Genomic DNA, 22,132 nt, shown 5'->3' with positions numbered 1-22,132 from the left:
AAAAGAAAATCCGTTTGGAATTCGACCCATGTATGTAACCAGCAAGTTTCACCACAATTAAAAAATCGAACTGAATTCCCCAAGGGACCAAGCGTATGTAGTTGCTGAGCTATCATGTTTGATAGTAGACCCTCTCCCCCCACCACCGTCCGACCACGCTGCTCACAGGGAGACAAATATTTTATAACGTCTGATTGACAGCAGTTGTCTGGCAGCAGGCACAAACTGGAAACAAGTACCATCATTAACCACAACATGGGGTTTAGATTGGATCACACACACAAGCAAAAGAGTATCAGTGAACCCTTGGCTGGGCTGACTGTGACAGAATAGTTCCTATAACCCCAAGGCGCATCCAGGCACTTAGACTGGCAGGGCAAGCTGGAACACTTTGCACAATCCTTTTTACTGAGAATCTGAGAGAGAGGGTGCTGTAGATTCACCATAGGAACACCCATACACTGGGCATCAGCCTGGGGTGGAGCTACAGCAAGCACAACTGGGAATAAAAAGGGGTTCTTAAAGTGATTGTAAACGATCACCTTGTAAAACAACCCATTCAGTTTCAAATAGAAATGAAAGGTAAAACATTTTTGTATATATATAAAAATTCATTATAAATACCTTTTCCCTTTTTTATAAGTGATCACAGATCCTCTGTTCTCAGCTGCATAAGAGCTGGGAGGAGAAGAAGCAAAAGCACACTGAACTTTCCAGTGAATGGTTGTGTAGTGGGGGCAGGACAAGTCTGATCATTGAAGGAGAGCACACAGAGTTCCCAGAATAGATAGAGAACCGACCACGCTGTGCTCTCCTGCTTAGTGTGGTCAGTTTTTATCAGGAAAGCAGAGGAACTGGCAAGAACACCAAGGATATCACATAAAGGAAGCAATACAAAGAGAACGGGATACTTTCCAATACAAGTACATGGTACGCAGGCACAAATCAGGAATATGACGTGTTGGGGTAACAAACGCTTTAATGCACAACTGGGGCATGGAGCAAAATAGGACCAAATCCCACATGCACTTGGTTTCCTAGGACAGCAAACAAGGATTTTTTGTGATGATACTTCTTAACAGGAGACCAAACAAGACCAGTGGGCTTGGAAAAGATTACCCGCAATTTATGTACAGCTTGGGTCAGGTACCATTCAAGGGGCAGTTCTAGAAAAGGCTGAATCTCAAAGACCATCAACTTCCAACTTGAAAGGCATAATTCAAAATGTAAGGGGAGCTTGTAAACTTATTGGGTACAAAGATGTTGGCAAAGTCAGCGAAACAATGCAGAGATAATAATGCCCCTTTCAGCACGAACCCAAAACACACCATAATCACAATCGAATTGGAAATGACAGTCTACCAGCGACACTAATAATGAAGATTGCAGTGAATTTTCAAACTCATTTAGCAGCTGAGAGAAGCTAGCACTAAACGATGAAATTTTCTAATTATTCCAGACACAGCAATGTCTGCAGCTCAGACGACTTTTCCATTTCCCGCAGTAACCAGGTTATGGAAAGATATTGAGGGTCATTTAAAAAGCTACAGAAAAATAAAGACCAGTCTAGCAAATGCCCCTTGTGTGATCAGGTGAATAGGTTTTTAATAACTGCTCCTGTTTGTGTGGTATGGCATTAAAGGGTAAATACATTTCTGTTAGCACATTTTTCACTTATTACTGCAGTCTTTAAAGTCATTTTTATATAACGTTCACATATTAGAATGATAGCCATTATATATTTTTGATAAAGTATTATATGTAAAGATTTGAAGTTTAACCACTAGAGGCAGAGTAGATTAGTCACGGAAACCATTCATCCTCCCTGTTTCACAACTATTGATAAAGATAGTCACACACGTTGTTTTCAATGAGTCTTTTGATTTATAGACTAGCAATACACATTTAGTTTTCTCTCTCAGCCTGCAAGCTGAAGATGGGGAAAAAAAAACAGCTGATTCCCCCATCCATGTTCAACAGTGAGGATGGAGAAATCTCCACTGTCGGCTATTGTATTCAGGCAGACTGGATACCCGAACAGTGTCTGCATCTGATATAATGCAGTCAATTATCAGGTGACAATTGTTCGCCCGGCCCAGTCAATTTTCAGACCTCCTTTAGATTATTTAGCAGGAATTTGAGGCATGTATGAGCAGCGTATGTCTGAGAAGGAACTGTAAGGCACAGCCTTTGTGTTCTACTGCTAAGCTGGAAGCAGAGCCTGTGTATGTAATAACCAAATATGGCCGAAATCAGCTACATATACCATTACAAAGTATTCTTTTAAAGCCCACTCCAGCCTAAACATTTTTTTTACAGTAATGGGGCATACACACGGTCTGACGGACGCCGACGGACCAAATCCGGCGAACAATCCGATTGTGTGTGGGCTTTACCGGACCTTCAGCAGACCTTTCCAGTCGCAAATCTGACGGACTCTAGATTTGGAACATGCTTCAAATCTTTACGTCGTAACTCTGCCAGACCCAGAAATCCGCTCGTCTGTATGCTAGTCCGACGGACAAAAACCGACACTGAGGCAGCTACTGGCTACTGGCTATCAACTTCCTTATTTTACTCCGGTGTAAATCATGACCTACGAATCCGTCTGACTTTGGTGTGATCGTGTGTAGGCAAGTCAGGTCGTTAGAAAGTCCGTCGAAAGTCTGTCGAAAGTCTGTCGAAAGTCTGTCGAAAGTCTGTCAGACAGGCTGTCAGACAGGCTGTCAGACAGGCTGTCAGACAGGCTGTCTGACTTTTGTAGCTGAAAAGTCCGACCGTGTGTACACGGCATTACGGACACAGTTGACAAAGGTTAGAATATCCAGTTTTTTTTGTCATCTGTAGAGAATTCCCACAACTACATATCCCACTTAAAGAGTGACACAGAGACAGAAACTTACGGGAAATTTCTCTAAGCCTCCTAGATGTCCAAAATGGACTTGAGCTACAACCCTTACAATGTCTTAGATCTTAATAGTGCACATTCCCCAAGGACTTCTGGAGATATAGACAATTAAACCATATTACAAATTTACCCAAGCCACTTTGTCTCTCTTGAATCTTAATGATATTGAAAAACTCTTGGATTCAAAAGGCCCTCCTACCTATTTTGTTTCCTTTCTCTACAAACTGATACTCTAATTGGGTCGACTGGAATACTCTCCAAACCCAAAAAACAAGAACACGACTTCCAGAGCAAACTTTCTGATTCATTGAGATGAACAATCTTATGCCCTGTACACACGATATGATTTTCTGGCAACAAAAACGTGGATTTTTTTCCGACGGATGTTGGCTCAAACTTGTCTTGCATACACACGGTCACACAAATGTTGTCAGAAATTCTGAACGTCAAGAACGTGGTGACATACAAGTACGACAAGCCGAGAAAAATGAAGTTCAATGGCCAGTGTGGCTCTTCTGCTTGATTCCGAGCATGCGTGGACTTTTGTGCGTCGGAATTGTGTACAGACGCTCGGAATGTTGTCGGAAAATTAGAGAACCTGCTCTCAAACATTTGTTGGTGGAAATTCCGACAACAAATGTTCTATGGAGCATACACACGGTCGGACTTTCCGACAACAAGCTCACATCCAACATTTGTTGTCGGAAAATCCTATCGTGTGTACAGGGCATTACAGTTACCACACACGGCACTGTGGTAAAATGTTCCCCCAAAGCCTAAAGCATTACATCCCTCATCTTGGAAAAAATGCTTTAAGTGACTCCACCACCTACCTTGCTGACATCTGGTGGTAATGTCCAATTATAAGATCCTTCTGGATAGAAATTTTAAACCTCAAATATCACAGAGATAAAAGGTTGTTTTTCCACTTGTCACGCTAAAGTATCCCTATAATCAGCTTGACAGAACACTGCCATATAATATGTCCTCCCCCCACGTTAGTTGATCTAACCCTGGAAGCTTGATCAGGGAGTAGTCAGCAATCCTACACATGCTGATGGTGCTCCACTGCGGAGCAGACCTTAGCCAGAAGTGCATGTGATCCTTTCTCCTGTCTGTCTGTACAGCCTGGAGGGAGAGAGCGGCTGTTATGAAAAACATTATATCCCTGGTCAGGATTCTTCTGTAATCTATGTAGGATGTTTAAAGACGTTTACCGGATCTGGTTAATGTGAGTGCATTTGATTTATCTCTTCAATTTAATAAATAGGAATGGGCTTGGGCGTGTTCGGGTTCCTAGTCACAACCCACCTGCCTGACCCCGCCAGTAAACCGACACTGCACACCGCTAATCACAAGCAGTGAGACATTTCCCGGTCAGCAGCTGCACAGATTTCCCATCTCTATTAATAAAGCGTTTTACTGGTCTAGTTCTGTGCTTCTCTTTGGTTTTAAACCTCAAATATATTAGTAAAATAGAGATCCCAATGAATTCTTTAAAATGCCATTTCCAGGAGATGCAGCAACTGCACAGGATTTACAAAAAAGTCACCAAAACTACTTCTTCTCAATGCGGCAAACTGTATGATTTTCAGACACTGGAAAAGGCCTTCCCAACTCACCACTAAAGAATGGTGCCAAGAAATGTATGGAAAAACGAAACTCTCAAGTAACCATTTTAACCTCCCCCCCTTTTGTGTTCATCTTTGTTATTGTGTATTATTTTTATACATACATATTATGTGTATTACTTGTCTATTGTTTAATAACCAAATTTAGCCTCGGTTCACACCAGAGGCGGCACGACTTGCAGGTCGCCTCACCGAGGCGACCTGCACACGACTGCCCGGGCGACTTGCAAAACGACTTCTGTATAGAAGTCTATGCAAGTCGCCCCCAAAGTCGTACAGGAACCTTTTTCTAAGTCGGAGCGACTTGCGTCGCTCCGATTAGAACGGTTCCATTGTACTGAACGGGACGCTACTTGTCAGGCGACCTAGGTCGCCTGACAAGTCGTCCCAGTGTGAACCGAGGCTTACTTTTCTGTATTTGTCTCTTGAAGTCTTAAAATTACACAAACAAAAGAAGAAAAAAAATAGCTGACCAAGGCTCTATCCTTTCCACAGTTTACTGAATGCTAAAAAAGAACAGTTATGGATAACTTGGGTTTTAAGACTCACAAGGGATTACTTGGTTGAACAAATTCCTGCCTACCTCGAACTACACAGAGAATTCCTGATCTTCCACAGCCCCTCTTGCAAATAACTGAGGAATCACCTCACTGCTGTTTACAGTACTTGCTGAAATAAAGTTTAGACTGCGTGATTGATGCTCCCATTGAGAACTAAAATATATAATGGTTGAGCCACAGTATAACATTCACCAGCAAGTGATAATCATACCTGGGAATTCTTAAAATTCCCTGAGCTTGAGGTTGTCTCAACATAACAGTCTCTCACCAGGGCTGGGGGTAATTTCAAGACAAGGCAATTTCAAGACGAGGACTACTTTGAAAACTGGAAAGAGAGCGTACTAAAAATAATGCAACCATGGCTCCCTTCTGCCTCTCGAAACATCAAAATGATTGATTCTTATATAATTAGAACACTTTTATTTTTCCTGTGCTATAGCCATTGATGGGTTAACAATAGTGAGTTTAAAACAGATTTTTAAAATGGTAAAGGGGAGAGATGAAATAGTCATCACATATTTGTAGAACACATTGTGTTGTAGGATACAAGGAAGCCAAGAATTCTTCACAGTGACCTTTTCCATTCACCAAGCACAGTAAATCAGAGTATCTTTGTAAATGGCATGATCAGACAGCTCTTGTGCACCTGTAACAGTTTATGTTATGCAAATAACATTTCTATAAGAAGTGGTTGGCCTGACAAACCCATCTGCTTCTGCTTGACACTACTTCAGAATAAGTGATGCTGGAGGTTGTCGAAACTCTGTATAGGCTGCGCAGTGTTTGGTAACACTATCGCGTCAGCAAGGTAGAGATAACACCTGCCTAATGCTTCCTCCTTATTATATCTATAATTCTATAATCTCACACACCTACCCTTTCACTTTATACAAACTTTTGACATTCGCACTTTAAACCTTCATGGTCAGTGTGTTAAAAACCTAGATACTCCCTGGCGCTTGAGTTGAGGGTGTTAATTGATGAATTTTAAAGATTACCTGGTCAGGTAATTGATGAGTTTTAAAGATTACCTGGTCAGGTTTGAGGATAGGTTTAGGACATGCAATTGAACATAGGGCATGCAAAAAAAAAAATTTATTCCAGTTATGCATTCATTAGAAAACATTACATGTTATCGAATCAGGCTCTACTGCAGAGAGCATGTTTTTGGGCACTGAGAGCTGGAAATTATTATGACAGACCGCTTGGCACCCGCCTAGGTGCTTCCACCAAGATACAGCTTCCTATACTCTGTAACCAGGTATTATAGGTGAGCATTGCACCCAAGAACTAGACGACACTAGCGTATGCGCAAACTGGAACTGACTTTTTTGTAAACTCACACAAAATATATACCACACAAAATCAGATCAAAGCTTGACCACTCTATCCTAAACAATGCAAACTGTAAACAGTAATATCTTTGGTATATCTAACAGTACATCTAATGAACAGCTAATAAACACATAAACATCCTACAATGGTTCAGTAACAAGGTAAAGTGGACACAATGCTAGTCACATCTCCGAGAGGATTAGCAGACAGACAGAAACAATAAGTGACTCAATTAACAATGGGAATTCACACCCAGGAGGTACACAATGGGGAAATTATACCATTAGAAAAATACACCTTAGTAAACAAATAGCAGGAGACCCCAGCATCAAGTTGTTTTGAGCTAATTATTTTAACATCTATTCTGAGTCCCTGAGTCTAGAAGGGGGTGAAGCAGTCATTGCTTGTTTGGGTACAGAGGACCCAAATCTGTATCCAGGTCCTGGGTTCTGTGTGTTTTTGGGGAGACGGACCCAAATCTGAAGCAAAACCACTCCGAAAGGTCCCCCAGGCACACACCTCCCAAAGAATAGAGCCCCCTCAAAAGCCAGAACCCATAGTCGGTTGGGTCTGTCACACTTAGGCAGCTTACAGGAGAAGGAATGCACAAGGATGATCAATATAATAAGGCAGCAGGGACACTGGAAACTGCACTGCAGTCACTATTAATGCTACGAAATGAGGCAGAGGCTTAGGCGAATCACAGGAGCAGCCAAACAGAATTATAACTATTTTGGCAGGTTAAAACAAGTAAAAGCTCTAATGCAAGGTAAATGGTAATCTAATCTAATGAGCGACATCACCCAGTTAGTAGTCATCATTCATTGTTTTGACTGTCCTGAAATGAAGACATGTGAAATCTGATTGATTATTATGAGGTTGCTAGTCAGCAGGTCTGTTTAAATGTGTGCACTAAATTAGCCCAATATAGTTTACCTAAACATATTAAACTGTTTAATCCACAGTTTAAGAAATCCATAAATACTTACGGTGTAGCTAACTGTATAAACAGATGCCAAAATTCAAGCATTGGTTCACGGCTTAGTACTCCGAAAAAAGGAGTTTTAAGTTTTATTCCGAAACAAAACCCTATAATATATAGATCATTTTCACTATTGTAGAATGTTACCACTATTGCCCTATTAAGGTAAGCTTGTATGTATGGCTGATGGCAAATAGCCCTTATAACGTCTGCATCCAAAGCAATCACTCATTTCCTATTGATATAATTGAGCCATTTTGCAGGCCTCTCGTCTACCAATGAGCCATAGTCATTTTTCATAGGTAGCACAATGAGGCTAAAGCTAGCATTTTGGAGTATTACATCTTACTCGAAAATAAACCACACAATAGATTTCTATTCTGCCTGTTAAAACCTTGAATGAGGTTTGTCAGCACTAGCTGAAACAATAACAACCCAGACTTCAAATTACCCAAAAAACCCTCTGAATCTAAAGATTTCCCTAGGGATCATCCCGGCACACAAGTGAAAGAGATTCGGAGACAGCCACCAGGGAGCGTCTACAAACTGCACACAGAACGGAGCCTATCATCACTCTGAAAATAGCATTACTGGGGATATAGTTCCAGTCTTCTGGGATGCATCATTTGGAACAGGTTCATCTCAAAGATAATTGGCAGAATTCATCAATCCCAGGTGAACCAAGCCCTCCTCACTCACAATGTAAAAGTCACAAAGAAATTAATGCATGTAAGAAAATGTTATATTTGTCTCATTCTGTCAAGAAAAAAAAAATCTGATACTGCTGAAGGAGTTTATCCTGGCATAAGATCTCTACACTGCATGTCTTTGGCAAGGGACCTGCAATCTGTTGGCACAGAGACTTCCAGAGAAGAACAAGGTTGAGTAGGCAGCAGAATAGGTCTTATCTGGTTTTAAAGTTTACGTTTAGAAGCTAAGTTAGGTTAGTACTGAATGGTTCAGTGGTATGGGGTGAGTTAAAGCAGAAGTGTTCAAAAGTAAAGTACTGCTGCTGGTTCACTCCCTTCCCCCAGTTTGTAAACGGAGTTTGTTTTTTTTCGGAGGGGGGAAGCAAGTACTGATTTTATCGGTACCCACTCCCACTTCTGTAATCCTCCCCAAGGTGAGGATGATGCTTTTTGCCCCGTCCCATCCCCTCCCATAGCCTCCTGGGATATGTCACATGTCCCAGGAGGCTGCTGGACCATTCACAGAGCGCATGCGCACTTGGGGAACCGGCTGTGGTTCCTCAGACAGCTCCCAAATCCAAGATGGCGGTGCTGGGGACCCACAGTAGAACTGTCTGCTGGAAGACAGTGGATGATTCCAGCTACTGGTAAGTACCTGGTTTTGTATTTGGAGCTGCTGACTTAAAAAAAAAACTGTAGTTACTATTAAAGGGTGTACTCTAGACATTTTGGGTTGGGTGTTTAATAATAAGAGACAGGCTAAAGCTTGTTTAGTGTTTGGGGATTAGGGGTTGGTTTTTACAGGTTGTCCTGGACCTACCCTGACCCTGAAAGTTGAAGCAGCACAGTAATAACCTGTCATTCTCTCTGCCACTCTGCTCTCTTCTCCTATTATCATGCTTTTTGTCAGCATATGAACTGACTGCATTTTGCACAGTGTATGTAATGAACAAAAAATTGCTCTGGGGCAGCAGTCATTCAAGGCAAAGTAACGGAGGTAAACATATCCCTGAAATGTTAGAAGGTTAGACTGTAAGATTAGGGTTGCAGAAATGGCAAGTAAGGCTCCATGCACACTGGAGCTCTTAAACGGACGTTTTTTGGAGTTTGGGGGTTTTTATTTAACAGCCCATAAACTCCACTCTATGTTATCCTATGTGTCCATGCACACATGGACGTTTTTTAACCTTTATCAGAAGTGGAGTTTATGGTCTGTTCTCTGAATGCCATAAAATCGTGTTCAAAGTGCCGTTTTTCTGACCACAAAGAACGCCAAACACTGATAGCATAAACGTGCCTTAATTAGCGTTCGGCGTTCTATTTTTTCAAAGCATTGTGGGAGTTTGAGAATGCATTGTGGGATTTTTGGAGTGTCCTCTGTGTATTTCTTTTAGAAAACGCCCATAAACGCTAACGCTAAAAAACGCTGATAAATGCTAGTACAAAACGCTGTTGAAATCGCGTTTTTCAACCAGTGTTTTCGGCCAGCAATCTGGCATCCAGAAAAGGCTTTTTTGAGCTCCAGTGTGCATGGAGCCTAAAGCAGTTAGTTATGACAATGCAAATGTGCATTGCATGCAGTCCTCAAAGATTTCTCCATACTGTGATCTGCAGTAGAAACACATGCATTATTTAACAAACTTCTGGAAGCACCGTGTAGGGCTACTGTGAAGCCCTCTACTGCCTCCCCAACAATATAAAAAAATGTTTATTCAGAACTTATCTATATATGACTAAATCCGTGTGATGAATGCATGCATCAAATCCCAACAGCAAGTTTCTACCTTGTGGCTTGTGGTGACCATATTGCACATACTCAGACATCCAGTTACCAGGACAAGTGATCAGATTAGGTTGGGTTGGGTTGGAAATGTAATTAGCTCCCACTATTTAGATCAACGTATTGATTCAATATGAGCAAACTTCATCACTGTTTATATAGTAATAAACATCCACAGTAAAAATTGTATCTACTATGGTCAAAAGCAACCACTGTGGTTTTCCAGGCTGTACATGTGTGGGTAGCTTTAAGTGCAGCCATTAACATTATCCACCTATATTCCTTTAAAGATCTTCTGTAAAACTATGGTGTCAAATGTGTATTGTGGTTCCATCACTTAACTTCAGTAAGCCAAATAAAAGCTGAAAAAGTGAAATCTTAAATTGTATAAATAAACCTCTGAATGATGTTTGGACATACAGTATGCTCCATATATATAACATACTGGCCAATATTCCATTGCGACAAAGTTTCAGCAAACCCTCACCAAATGGAACTCAACAAAAAATTGAGTGTTTTCAGTACACGTGATTTATGTAACAAACAATTTGAATGAATCCAGTCCCAAGAACTATTTTTAACAATTTTCAGTCTGCCATTTCAACACAGAGCCTCACTTTTCATCCTGCAGCAGAGGAACTCTTATGCCGCATACACATGAGCGGAATTTCCGACAGAAAGAGTCCAATGGGAGCTTTTCATTGTATATTCTGACCGTGTGTATGCCCCATCGGACTTTTTCCATTGAAAATTCATACAGACTTAGATAGAGAACATGTTCTATATTTTTCTGATGGAACAAATTACTATTGGAAAAACCGATCGTCTGTATGCTGTTCCAACGCACCAAAAACGACGCATGCTCTGAAGCAAGTACGAGACGGAAGCTATTGGCTACTGGCTATTGAGCTATTGAACCGTTTTCTAGTCCCGTCGTACGTGTTGTACGTCACCGCGTTCTGGATGGTTGGAATTTGGGTGACCGCGTGTATGCAAGACAGCTTGAGCGGAATTCCGTCGGAAAAACCTTCAGAGTTTATTCCGATGGTAAAATCGGTCGTGTGTACAGGGCATTTAGGCTTCATGTACACTACAACTCCTAAACTTGAGTTTAGGAGATGTAGTTTTATAGTTGTAGCTTTTGATGTTTTTTTTTGCCAAAGCTCCTAAACTCAACTTCATAAAAGCCTGTGTGCTGCCCCCCCCCCCCCCTACATTGTAAAGCGCTGCGTAAACTGTTGGCGCTATATAAATCGTTAATAATAATAATAATAATAATAATGTACACATAGGCTTTTAGGATCATTTAGTAGCTGCTGCGGTTAGGAGAGGTTCAACCTCCCTTGTCTGAACACGAAAGAATCACATTCAGGATAGGAACGTTTTGACCACTGGCTGCAAAACGTGGCAAAATCGTGGTAAAATCATAGGGCGGTTTTGCCATGTTTCGCGTTTTCTCATGGCTGGCAGTCATAATAGGCTATGTGTACATGAAGCCTTAGCAACCTTGCTGTATTTTTCATAAAGTAAAATAATAGATAAAACCAATTAGTCAAAATGAAAGTATCTGATATAGACTGGCAAATTCTTTAAAGTATTCCTGTGCCATAATTTACCTTCAGTGCTCCTGCTCACCCCAGTAGCTCCCCAGAGATCATATTTTAACTCTTGGAAAATCAGTACTTGCATATGATCAATGGCAGTGATCAGACCTGGTAATTGGCCACAACAAGCATGGAGAGCTGCACTGTGGGAGGCAGAAGAGGATCTAGGCATGTGCCTGAAATGGGAAGTACTGTATATTTCAGGGGCTGCTGTAGTAGCTTGGATCCAAGGGTTGGAACACTAAACATAAATGATGGTACCAGGATGTTTTGCTTTCATTCATAAGGTGACAGATTTGATTATGTCAAGTCATGTTCTATTTTTTTTTTTTTTTAGTGGTAGCACAGGAAATATAAAAGGAAAGCACAGTGGCAGCCTTTAAAAATGCCTTTACAGTTGTATCAGGGAGCAGACATCTTGTCATTTCTTAAGACCTCAGAAAAGAAAGTTAATTATCACGTTTCATGTGCAGAATCAGATTAATTTAATGGTGTTCTGGTTTGTAACATTCTTCTGAAAAAGGGAATTTAAATGATATTAACTTTTGTTGTCTTCAAGGAACTTTTATTAAGCACTGTTATCACTGAAGGGAATAATTGATTTTAATTTAATTTTAAAAAGAAGAGTGGAAAGAAGAACGGATCTTTAAGTCAATAGAGACTTCCAATTTAATGCACTTAATTCATTGCCTAAATCTATCTTTTTAGTCCTAAATACAATTACGTTCCAGCTATCAATCATTCAGCCATATGGCAACATCCCACAAATGCTGTAATGGTATTACATTAGCATGTAGGACTTAATTAGCAAATTGCATGCATACAGTTATGTTGCTGTGTGTCACATGAATCCACTTTTGTGGTATCTGGTAGCTTCACTGTGGTAGCTCACATTAAACACACTTTCTACCTTACCTACTAAAGTCTTAAAAGTAAAGGAGTTTATAGGCATCAGATGAACATTGCCCAAATTCTACCAGAACAGTTGATTACGGTTATTTCTATGGCTGCATTTTTCATAAGCGGAGACACCCCTGGTCCATCATATGCCTATAGGAAATGTCACTTAGAAGGTAGGATGTGGGTTATTTAAAGCTAATCTCTACTCTTCAACCAGCACGATATAAGCTGGTGCTTGCGATATCTGTTCAGAGCACAGACGTTTGCTTGGTTGATAGGGGTGTATGTTATCTGGGCAGTGGATGAGAAACAGCACTTGGCTCAGGTAAAATCAGTATCCTTAGTTGCAGTTAGCGTAAAAAAGATACATGTCTATCATGTTCAATCAAAGCACAAAAACATTATGAATTAAATAAAAATGCCTTGCATCCTCCGAACCCTAAACCAGCAGCTGATTTTGAGGAAGGCAGAAAAACCTTAATAAAATGTGCTCTAACTGGGAAAAAAATGTTTCTTTATCCACAAAGGCATTCAGCTACTCCCTGAATTATTAATATATAGTGTTATTTATTTCTTTTCTTCACAGCTCTTACAATGATCTACCGTTTCTGAATGTGGAAGTTAATCTTTAATTCCTCCAGGTACAAAGAGTGCCCCTTTCTTTATTACAATGATCTTAAATTGGACAACTTTCTATGCAATCTTGCAAAAAGTTTAGGAAGAATATTGGGCAGAGAGAGGGAGTATTTGTTTAGAAATTGAGTCCTCTTTAAGAAGCCCACCTATGAATTAAGTTATATTAGCAAAAAGCATAAGCAAATTTGGTCAGTTGTCAAAGTTTACACAAATGTGTTTAGATATCGAAGTTTTCATAAATGTTCAAGACAACTGTCTGGTCAGTAGTCCCATAAATGCTTCCAACTACATCATTCATTATAGCAGACAATTAATAATTTGATGCACTACTCACCATCCTGTAATGTAGGCTGAGGACTTGGAAAATGGCTTCCTGGTTTATCTAGGGAAAACAAAGACACAACATGTAATTAAAAATACATATTAATCATGCAGACATTAATAAAACTGAAAATTGCTGGAAATAAGTAAATCACAAAGTTCCCTCTATTCAAACATTGACAACAAAATATGGTAACTCTTAAGTATACTACAGACTTATGAGTTTTCCAGTAGATAGAATTCTATTAACTGGAGGAAGTGATAATTAAAAGGTGTTGTCCTTAGCTACCAGCTCATTACTACTTTACTATGTAACAGAATGCAAAATTGGTTGCTGTAGTCTACACCACCGTTGTCCTTTTTTTTTCCTGCAACTTCTATGGTGGCTCTCTGAATCTCTGTTCAGGTCTGAGGTTAAATCCGGGGTGCACTGGGCATTACTTAATAAAAACACTACTGGTGAAACTGCACAGCGCTATGCCTAAGTTTCACAAGATCTGGGAACCATGGGTTCCACATGGCTTTGATCGTGGTCTACTCAACCTTCGATAAGCTCGCTACAGCCTGGTTATTGCATACAGCTGTCTGAAGTCCTCTTCAGCCAACCAACACCCCTGTCCACTTCCCCTTTCCAAAAACTTTTTGTACCCTTCCCTTCCAGCACTCTACCATTTCCTGCTTCTGTTTCCTCTAAACCAATGCTATGCTATCTTTCCTTTACGGTTCTCCCTTTTTTTTAATCACTATTGGTTGAGCCATACACTTTTCAATAAAATCTATGCCGCTTACCTAATATACTTGGTAAACGCAAAACAACTTGTTTTCCATGATATCACTACTGTTAACTATCACTTTCCAACCTTTGTAAATCTTTCTATAAATAGATTGAACATGAAAATGGACCTACAGCCAACATTTATTTTTTTGGGTTAGGAATCGGATAGAGGAAAGAAGGGTTAGAGATTCTTTTGGGTAGAACTCCTTTTCCCTTTTACTTTGGAAAAGTAGAAAGGTGTTGGACTCTACCAGGGTGTCATGGTCTTAGGCAGGCCATAGATTAGTCCATTTTCTTTGTTCAACCAGTGGGCTGAATGAAAAAAAAAATCTAACCTGATTCCCCCATCCACACATTTGAGGTGGATGGGGGAATCCTTCCCGCTGAGCTACTGTATTCTGACAGTGGGGAGACTTCAGCCCCATTTGGCAGGCTTCTGTCAGACGAGCATGATGAAAAACCAGTGGCCGACCAGCTCCTGATCAGCGCTCTCAGCCAATGGCTGAGAGCGATGACTGGAGAGTTCTGGCGGGGGGCCGTTCCCCTTTCAGAACACAACACCTCAGCAGGGGAGATCGCTAGTACAGCGGCTCCGACAGGAGCTGACTGTTTTTAAAAAACTGTTAGTGTGTACAAGGCTTTCCCTGCTGTCAGAGTACACTGTCCTGCATTGCAGGCTATAGCCTGCAGCACTGATTGAGCGGGGAAAATCCAACAGGGCAGTTGTACAGAAGTTGATCGGCTGAACCAGCCACATTTTGACCCATGTATGGCTGGCTTTAGTCCCCAATGGGACAATTCCCTCACATTCCAGTGTGATGAAGGAAAATCTGCCCAATGGAAACATATACAGCAATAACATTTTGTCAGAGACTAAAATCTTTGTCTACTTTATCCAAAACTAAGAATTTAGGGTCGTGTTTCACCTTAAAGTTCAAATATTATGCATTTTGCTCTGGAATTAGCAATGCTATAAAAAGGGGAACAGTTGGAGTAAGGTATACATTTTCATGAAATCTCTGGGTTGTAATACAAAGGGTCCTCCTCTGCTGATCCATGCTAAGGACAGAGAGCTGAAAATAAACTGAGCTGAAACTAAACATTTCACCAGCGGTGCAGCCATTAATTCATCTTCAGACCTCACTTCAACAAGTAATATAGGCAACAACAGAAAACAAATCCCACCATTTACAAAAAGGCTGTGGTAGACTGGAGACTCTCCATGTCTCCTCATCATGAAGCTTGAAACAAACAAGATTTTTAAGACTGTCAAAGGCGACAGGCGCAGTTTGCCTTCTGAAGAGCATTAATGCTGAAGCATCAAGTCAGACTGAATAAATCAGCAGGCATGCTAGTACTGCGGACGACTGCCAAGCTAGGTTGTAGCTAGAATGCAAACTAGCGCATAACTAAGGATTGAAGAGGGTGATATTTTCCCAGGCCCTTGGGGACAATGGTGTCCAACTACGAGTGCTGTTTGCAACCTATTTACTGAGGGCTCACAGTACATTGTATACAGATTTAAGACTCAATCCTTTATAACCCTTGAAGGATTTTGTATGACGTATGAAGGGCCCCCTGTAAACACTTCACACTAGGGCCCTGTGGAATTTCACCTGTGCCTCCAATTTTAAAAAAGAAAATAAATAACACTTTTATTATAAACCCCTTGGCTTTTCCCAAATAAACAACTTATTTTTATGTTCTTCATCTGTTTTGTAAAATTACCTCGGCATGAGGTGCATTGGCAGAGAAGCCTATTTTAAGCTGTGGTAGTAGGTGGCAGAGACCTGACTGGTCAGCCGCTAGGGTTAGACAGTGGAAAGAAATAATATCTTTTGTGCGCGAACTACAAAATTGGTCACAGTCAAGGCAGGGAAAAAAAAAAAAAATACAGCGCTGCTGTACAACGGTGTTGATTAGAAAAAATTCTCACTGTGTTACAGAAATATCAGCACTTGAAAGTATAATAGTCAAGCCTGAGTCATGGTACCACGAGGTGTTGCTGATCAGTGAACCAGGACATGCTTTGCGGTTAGTTAGGAAAAAAATAAATAAAATTTAGCCCATGTTTAACAATGCAAAAGATATGTACCAGGGTTACTATTCCATATTTCATTAGAACCTTTGAAAATGCTAAGTGAGGTATGCACTACCTACTGTGCAAAAAAATGGAAATGTTAGGGCTGCTGGTTTAATCAGTCTAACTTGGACTTATCACATGTCGTGCTCTGGATAAAAAAAAAACATTTGCATATTCAGAGTGTTTATATGCATGCGAGCCTGCAAACGTTATTGGTTGTAAAGAGATATGGAAAATCTTCTATCAAGAAGAGGCAAATGAGGAGGGGGTTCCAGGCAGAGCGCCAATGCACAGTCACTGTTGTATTATTAACAACTGCGCTTAGAAGGCAAGAGCAAAATAAACATTCCATCAGATATTAATCAGCTATTTAAAAAGTTATTTGCCATGCAGGAGGCTATAGTACTTAGCCTGGCTTACACACAACTCCTAATGTTACTCTGATTTCTCAGACAAAGTGAAACATATCTATAAATCCAGCACTCAAAACAGGGAAAACACTTTGTTTTCCAGGGGAGGCTATAAAATAAAAGCTAACATTTAATTGGTTGCTGTGGGCAATAGCCATCTTTTGATATGTTTCAGATGATGGCCTTAACTCAACTCAACTCTGAATGTCGGAGTACAGCATCTTTACATCTTGTGTACCTCATCTATCAGTCTGCCACATCTGGAGGATTAAGAGAAACATAAGACTGGATTGACTACGTGATCCTCCAACAAATTCAGTACTTTTTCGGTTCCAGTTGGTGGTGGACATTAAGCTTGGGAAAAAGCAATAGAGACCAGAGAGAACAGAGAGACTAGGATGGCAAGATCTTTGGGGGCAACTTACAAAGTCCATGTCTACAAACGGCAAGACATTGTGATTAAAATAAGAAATATGAAAATTGATAAGTATGCTACAAATTATAGCACAACACGAGAAGTAATGTTCCTATATGTCATTGGATTATCAAAGCAACGGGGAGGAAAAGGAAATATAGTAATGGTTAGCTACAATTTGTCTACCTACCTCCCTATCAAAATCATTTTTTTGCAGGTAAGCAAACACTGGTGCTAAGGGAAGCTAAAGTAAGCCATTAAAATATTGACCTTCAGCAGGGCAGGAGTAAATGCTAAAGAAAATTGGCTACTACGGCTTAAAAAAAAAAAAAAAAACACAACAGCAAATCAGCCCTAACATCAGCCCAAAAGTTACAATTATTTCAAATTGCATACAATGAAAGGTAATATGGAACAAATTGCTTTAGTAAGGCAATTATAAATCAATAATTCTCTTCTAACTTGTACAAAACTGCTGAAATAACGTTACCTTTCTATGGCATTTTCCTTAGATTTAGGGTCTATGCACACGCCAACACCAGGCCAGTTTTCTGCCACGCTTTTGGCAGAAAACAAACGCTCTTATAGGGTCCATGCACACTGGGCCTAAGAAAATGCTGCTTCTACAGGAGTTTTGCGTTTTGCCTGTAGTAGCAGCTGAATCTTATGCACATTAGGATGTTTAGAAGCATATTTTAAGCTCAGAGTTTAGAGGTAGACAGAAAAAAAACCTTTCTGGTTTTCATTTTTGAAAGGAGTTTTCTGGCAGGAAAAAACACTAAACGCTCCTAAACACCTGTACAAAAACACTCTATATGAGGCTTTATAAGATATTTTTAAGCTCAGCGCGCGTGGACCCATAGAGCGTTTTTGTACAGGCATTTAGGATCGTTTAGCATTTTTTTTTGCCAAAAGGCTCCCTTTAAAAACACTAACCAGAGGGGTTTTTTTCTGCCTCTAAAGGCTGCGCTTAAAGTGAAACTTTAGTCATTTTTTCATCTTTCCGTCTATTGAATCCTATGCCCTTGTTGTTTTAACTTTGGTTAGTAAAACTTTTTTTTTCTGCCAGTAAATACCTTATACAGCCAGGGCTTTTTTTCTTGGAGAATAGGTGCAGGAACTCCCCCCGTCTGAGTCACCCCTTGTCTCTGCCCCCTACCCACCTCTGACCACTGTCCCTTGACCCAACCCCCCACCTACCAGTACTGCCCCTTTTAGAGAATACAGAACCAAGTATCGTTTTGTGGTGCTAAATCATTTATATGGAACATGTTGATGATAAAAAGAAAAGCAGTAAAATAGATCCCCTGCAGTCAGCAACAATAGAATCCCAGCAATAGATCCCCACATAACAATAGACTCCCCCAGCAACAATGGACTCCACCCCAACAACAATAGATTCCCTGCAGCAACAGTAAACTACCCACAACAAAATATCACACCCAGTAACAAAATATCCACCCAAGCAACATTAGATCCCCCCAGCAGCAGCAACAAATATTCCAGCAGCCAGCATCAATAGATCCTCCAGCAGCCAGTAAAAATAGACCTCTCCCTCAACAGTAGATCCATTCCAGCAACATAAGACCCCCCCAGCAACAATATATTCCCCATCAGCAACAATAGACCCTCACCTAAAATCAGATCCCCACCAGTGACAATAGATCCCCCAGCAGCCATCAATAGACCCTCCAGCACACCCCATGCTATTACATACATTCAGTGCTGGAGGTGCCGGAACTGCGTTCCCCCGCGTTCCCGCTGAAAAAAAGTCCTGTATACAGCCCACTTCCTCTTTCATGTCTGGTAAAAAGGCCTAGGCTTATGACATCATGCACAGCCCTCTCTCAGTCTCGTGAGAGTTTGCCAGTAAAGGAGGGGGATAAGTCAAAAGAGGGCCAATGAGAGCTGTAGAGCTGGAGGCGTGCCTCTGTGTGTCTGTGTAAATCCAGGAAGTGAACAGACAGCAGCTTCAGCTGCCCACAGATAAAATGGATGCAGCCAGACATAGTGGAGGAATATTTCTGCAGCATATTTGGCAAATACAGAATCACAGTATATATAAAATATGCAAAGTGGTTGGAGGGAAGCTCCAGAATGGCAAAGATGTTTTTATTACAAATTATGTGATCAGACTGCAGTTCCTCTTTAAAATATACCTCTAAGCATCCTAATGTGCATGGACACGGAGCTGCTTCTACAGTCAAAACGTAAAACTCCTGTAAATGCAGCATTTTTTAAACACAGTAAACATGGCCCCTTTCTGCAGTGTCCTTTACGCAGCAACAAGGCAATAATATTGGCTGCATTTTCCATTAAAAAAATAATCAACAGTTATTAAAGTAATCCAATATGACTTGAAAATAGTCATAATGGCATCTCCGGCTCCAGGCCACCAGGGGGCATCACTCTTACTGTATACAAACACGACCGTGTATATTATTGGATTGTTTAGAGAGTATCGGTAAATTGCACAATGTTTTCTATTATGATGCTGCTATTTTGCATGGTGTTTCGGGCTCAGAAATGAGATATAATGACAGATGCATTATTAATGCCGTCATTTCCCAGCAGCATGACAGCAGACTGTTCTACAGTAGTTAATATTATTTTCTGTTGTGACATGTCAGTCTAATGCAACTCTTGGAAGTCCCTTGCTGTAGAGGGATATGCTTGTAACTGTAGATTACACAGCAAACAAGATGATGGGTCAGGGATAAATCATTGATGGCTTTTGCAATTCTCCAGTTGAATTCTGGACGGAGCGTTGATAAGTGTGGCAACTTGAGAGCAGACAACGCTGAACTATCCAATAAGCTTTCATACGGTAGCATATAAGTCAAGCGTTTCTCAATCTCATATTACTAGGAACAGATGTCTTGAAAGGAAGGAATAACCTGGTCTAACTGGTGTTCAGCTGAACAAATCCATCAACAAATGACCAGGCAAAATTCATCAGTGTATGTGTAATTTCTACAAGAAAAATATAAGTCGGCCAATCATCTCCTGGCAGAACCAAAACTACAACCATCGGTGTCTTTACATTTTACAAGGCAGTAAAATACAAAAGCAATGCTTGTTGTTGCTGGGCATGATAAAGGTAACGGGACATAGCCAGCCAGTATGTTTAGCATTATCATCAATGTACAGTGCATCCGGAAAGTATTCACAGCACTTTTTCCACATTTTGTCATGTTACAGCCTTATTCCAAAATGGATTACATTCATTATTTTCCTCCAAATTCTACAAACAATACCCCATAATGACAACATGAAAGAAGTTTGTTTGAAATCTTTGCAAATTTATAAAAAACGAACAAAAATCCCATGTACATAAGTATTCACAGCCTTTGCTCAATACTTTGTTGAAGCACCTTTGACACCAATTACATCCTCAAGTCTTTTGAATATGATGCTACAAGCTTAGCACACCTATTTTTGGGCAGCTTCTCCCATTCTTCTTTACAGGACCTCTCAAGCTCCATCGGGTTGGATGGGGAGTGTCGGTGCACAGCTATTTCCAGATCTCTCCAGAGATGTTCAATCGGGTTCAAGTCTAGGCATTGGCTGGGCCACTCGAGGATATTTACAGAGTTGTCTCGTAGCCACTTCTTTGTCATCTTGGCTGTGTGCTTAGGGTCGTTGTCCTGGAAGATGAACCTTTGCTCCAGTCTGAGGTCCAGAGTGCTCTGGAGCAGGTTTTCATCAAGGATGTCTTTGTACATTGCTGCATTCATCTTTCCTTCAATCCTGACTAGTCTCCCAGTTCCTGCCACCGAAAAACATCCCCACGGCATGATGCTGCCACCACCATACTTCACTGTAGGTATGGTATTGGCCAGGCGATGAGCGGTGCCTGGTTTCCTCTAGACATGGAGCTTGCCATTCAGGCCAAAGCGTTCAATCTTTGTTTCATCAGACCAGAGAATTTTGTTTCTCATGGTCTGAGAGTCCTTCGGGTGCCTTTTGACAAACTCCAGGTGGGCTGTCATGTTTCTTTAACTGAGGAGTGGCTTCTGTCTGGCCACTCTACCATACAGGCCTGATTGGTGGAGTGCTGCAGAGATGGTTGTTCTTCTGGGAGGCTCTCCTCTCTCCACAGGGAAATGCTGGAGCTCTGTCAGAGTGACCATCGGGTTCTTGGTCACCTCCCTGGCTATGGCCCTTCTCCCCTGATCGCTCAGTTTTGCCGGGCAGCCTGCTCTAGGAAGAGTCCTGGTGGTTCCAAAGTTGAACCAAATGTAGTGCAGGAACCTTTTTCTAAGTTGGAGCAACTCAAGTCGCACCGATTAGAACAGTTCCATTGCACAGAATGGGGTCAGACTTCTGATGCAACAAGTTCTCCAAATTTGGAGGGAGCGATTGTCACATCAGTGTGAACCGGGCCTTGAAGTCCAGTCAAATCCTAACTGTACTTAAACCTGCTCCCACCTCCATTCTAAGCCTATTTGAATTACCCTGTAGAGAAAAAAGTTGTGTATACTTGCCTATGCTGAGGGCACGTCAATCTGGTTACATGATCAGCTCCAATCACTGGCTTCAGTGTAGAGGTGGGACAGCTGGCAACGGATGTCCCATAGTAAGCCTATGGGTGATGGCAACACTCAGGCTCTGCAGCCATTGTCTGCGATCTCTCCTTTTTAGTGAAGCCGGCTGCTGGAGAGATCACGTGATCGGACTGGAGCGCCCTCAGCATAGATAAGTATACACTTTTTTTTTTCTTTACAAGGTAGTTAGAATAGGCTTAGAATGGGGCAGGGTGAAGGTTTAAAGGTGAATCATCTGCATTGTGTAAAAAGGCTGTTTGATCCTGTCTTCTTTGATCCTCCCCTTCTTCCACAGTCCCCAAACCATCTCCTGATAGAACAGAGCATTGGAGGCACTCTGCACATGCTCAGTTTGGTGTGTATTGCTAGAGAGTTTTTTCTTTTTTGGGAGAGTGCATGTGATTAGCCCAGGGCCAATCAGCACTGTCCAGACAGATGGTCAGGGGTCCTGCAGCCTCATAGGACAGTGAGAGTAGAATGAAAATTTTTCCTACAAGCTTTACCCAGTCACTAGATGTGATAAGACTGCTAATGAGAAAATGTATTTAGCAGTTTA

General features: G+C 41.1%; 1 protein-coding gene across 9 annotated transcripts in view; it reads right to left on the bottom strand.

Annotated features, from left to right (window-relative positions):
* Positions 1 to 22,132, bottom strand: part of AGRN (agrin) — a 658,449-nt gene that overhangs the window by 364,553 nt on the left and 271,764 nt on the right. For all 9 annotated transcript variants that reach the window (XM_073603052.1, XM_073603056.1, XM_073603057.1 and 6 more), the window contains one exon: positions 13,360 to 13,407. In XM_073603052.1, the coding sequence (XP_073459153.1) occupies positions 13,360 to 13,407 (48 nt within the window). The remainder of the gene's footprint in view (positions 1 to 13,359; positions 13,408 to 22,132) is intronic.

The sequence above is a fragment of the Aquarana catesbeiana genome, linkage group LG10, assembly GCF_042186555.1.
Source record: "Aquarana catesbeiana isolate 2022-GZ linkage group LG10, ASM4218655v1, whole genome shotgun sequence".
NCBI lineage: Eukaryota > Metazoa > Chordata > Amphibia > Anura > Ranidae > Aquarana > Aquarana catesbeiana.
Note: the sequence above shows the minus strand (reverse complement) of the source record. Positions and strands in the feature narration are given on the sequence as shown.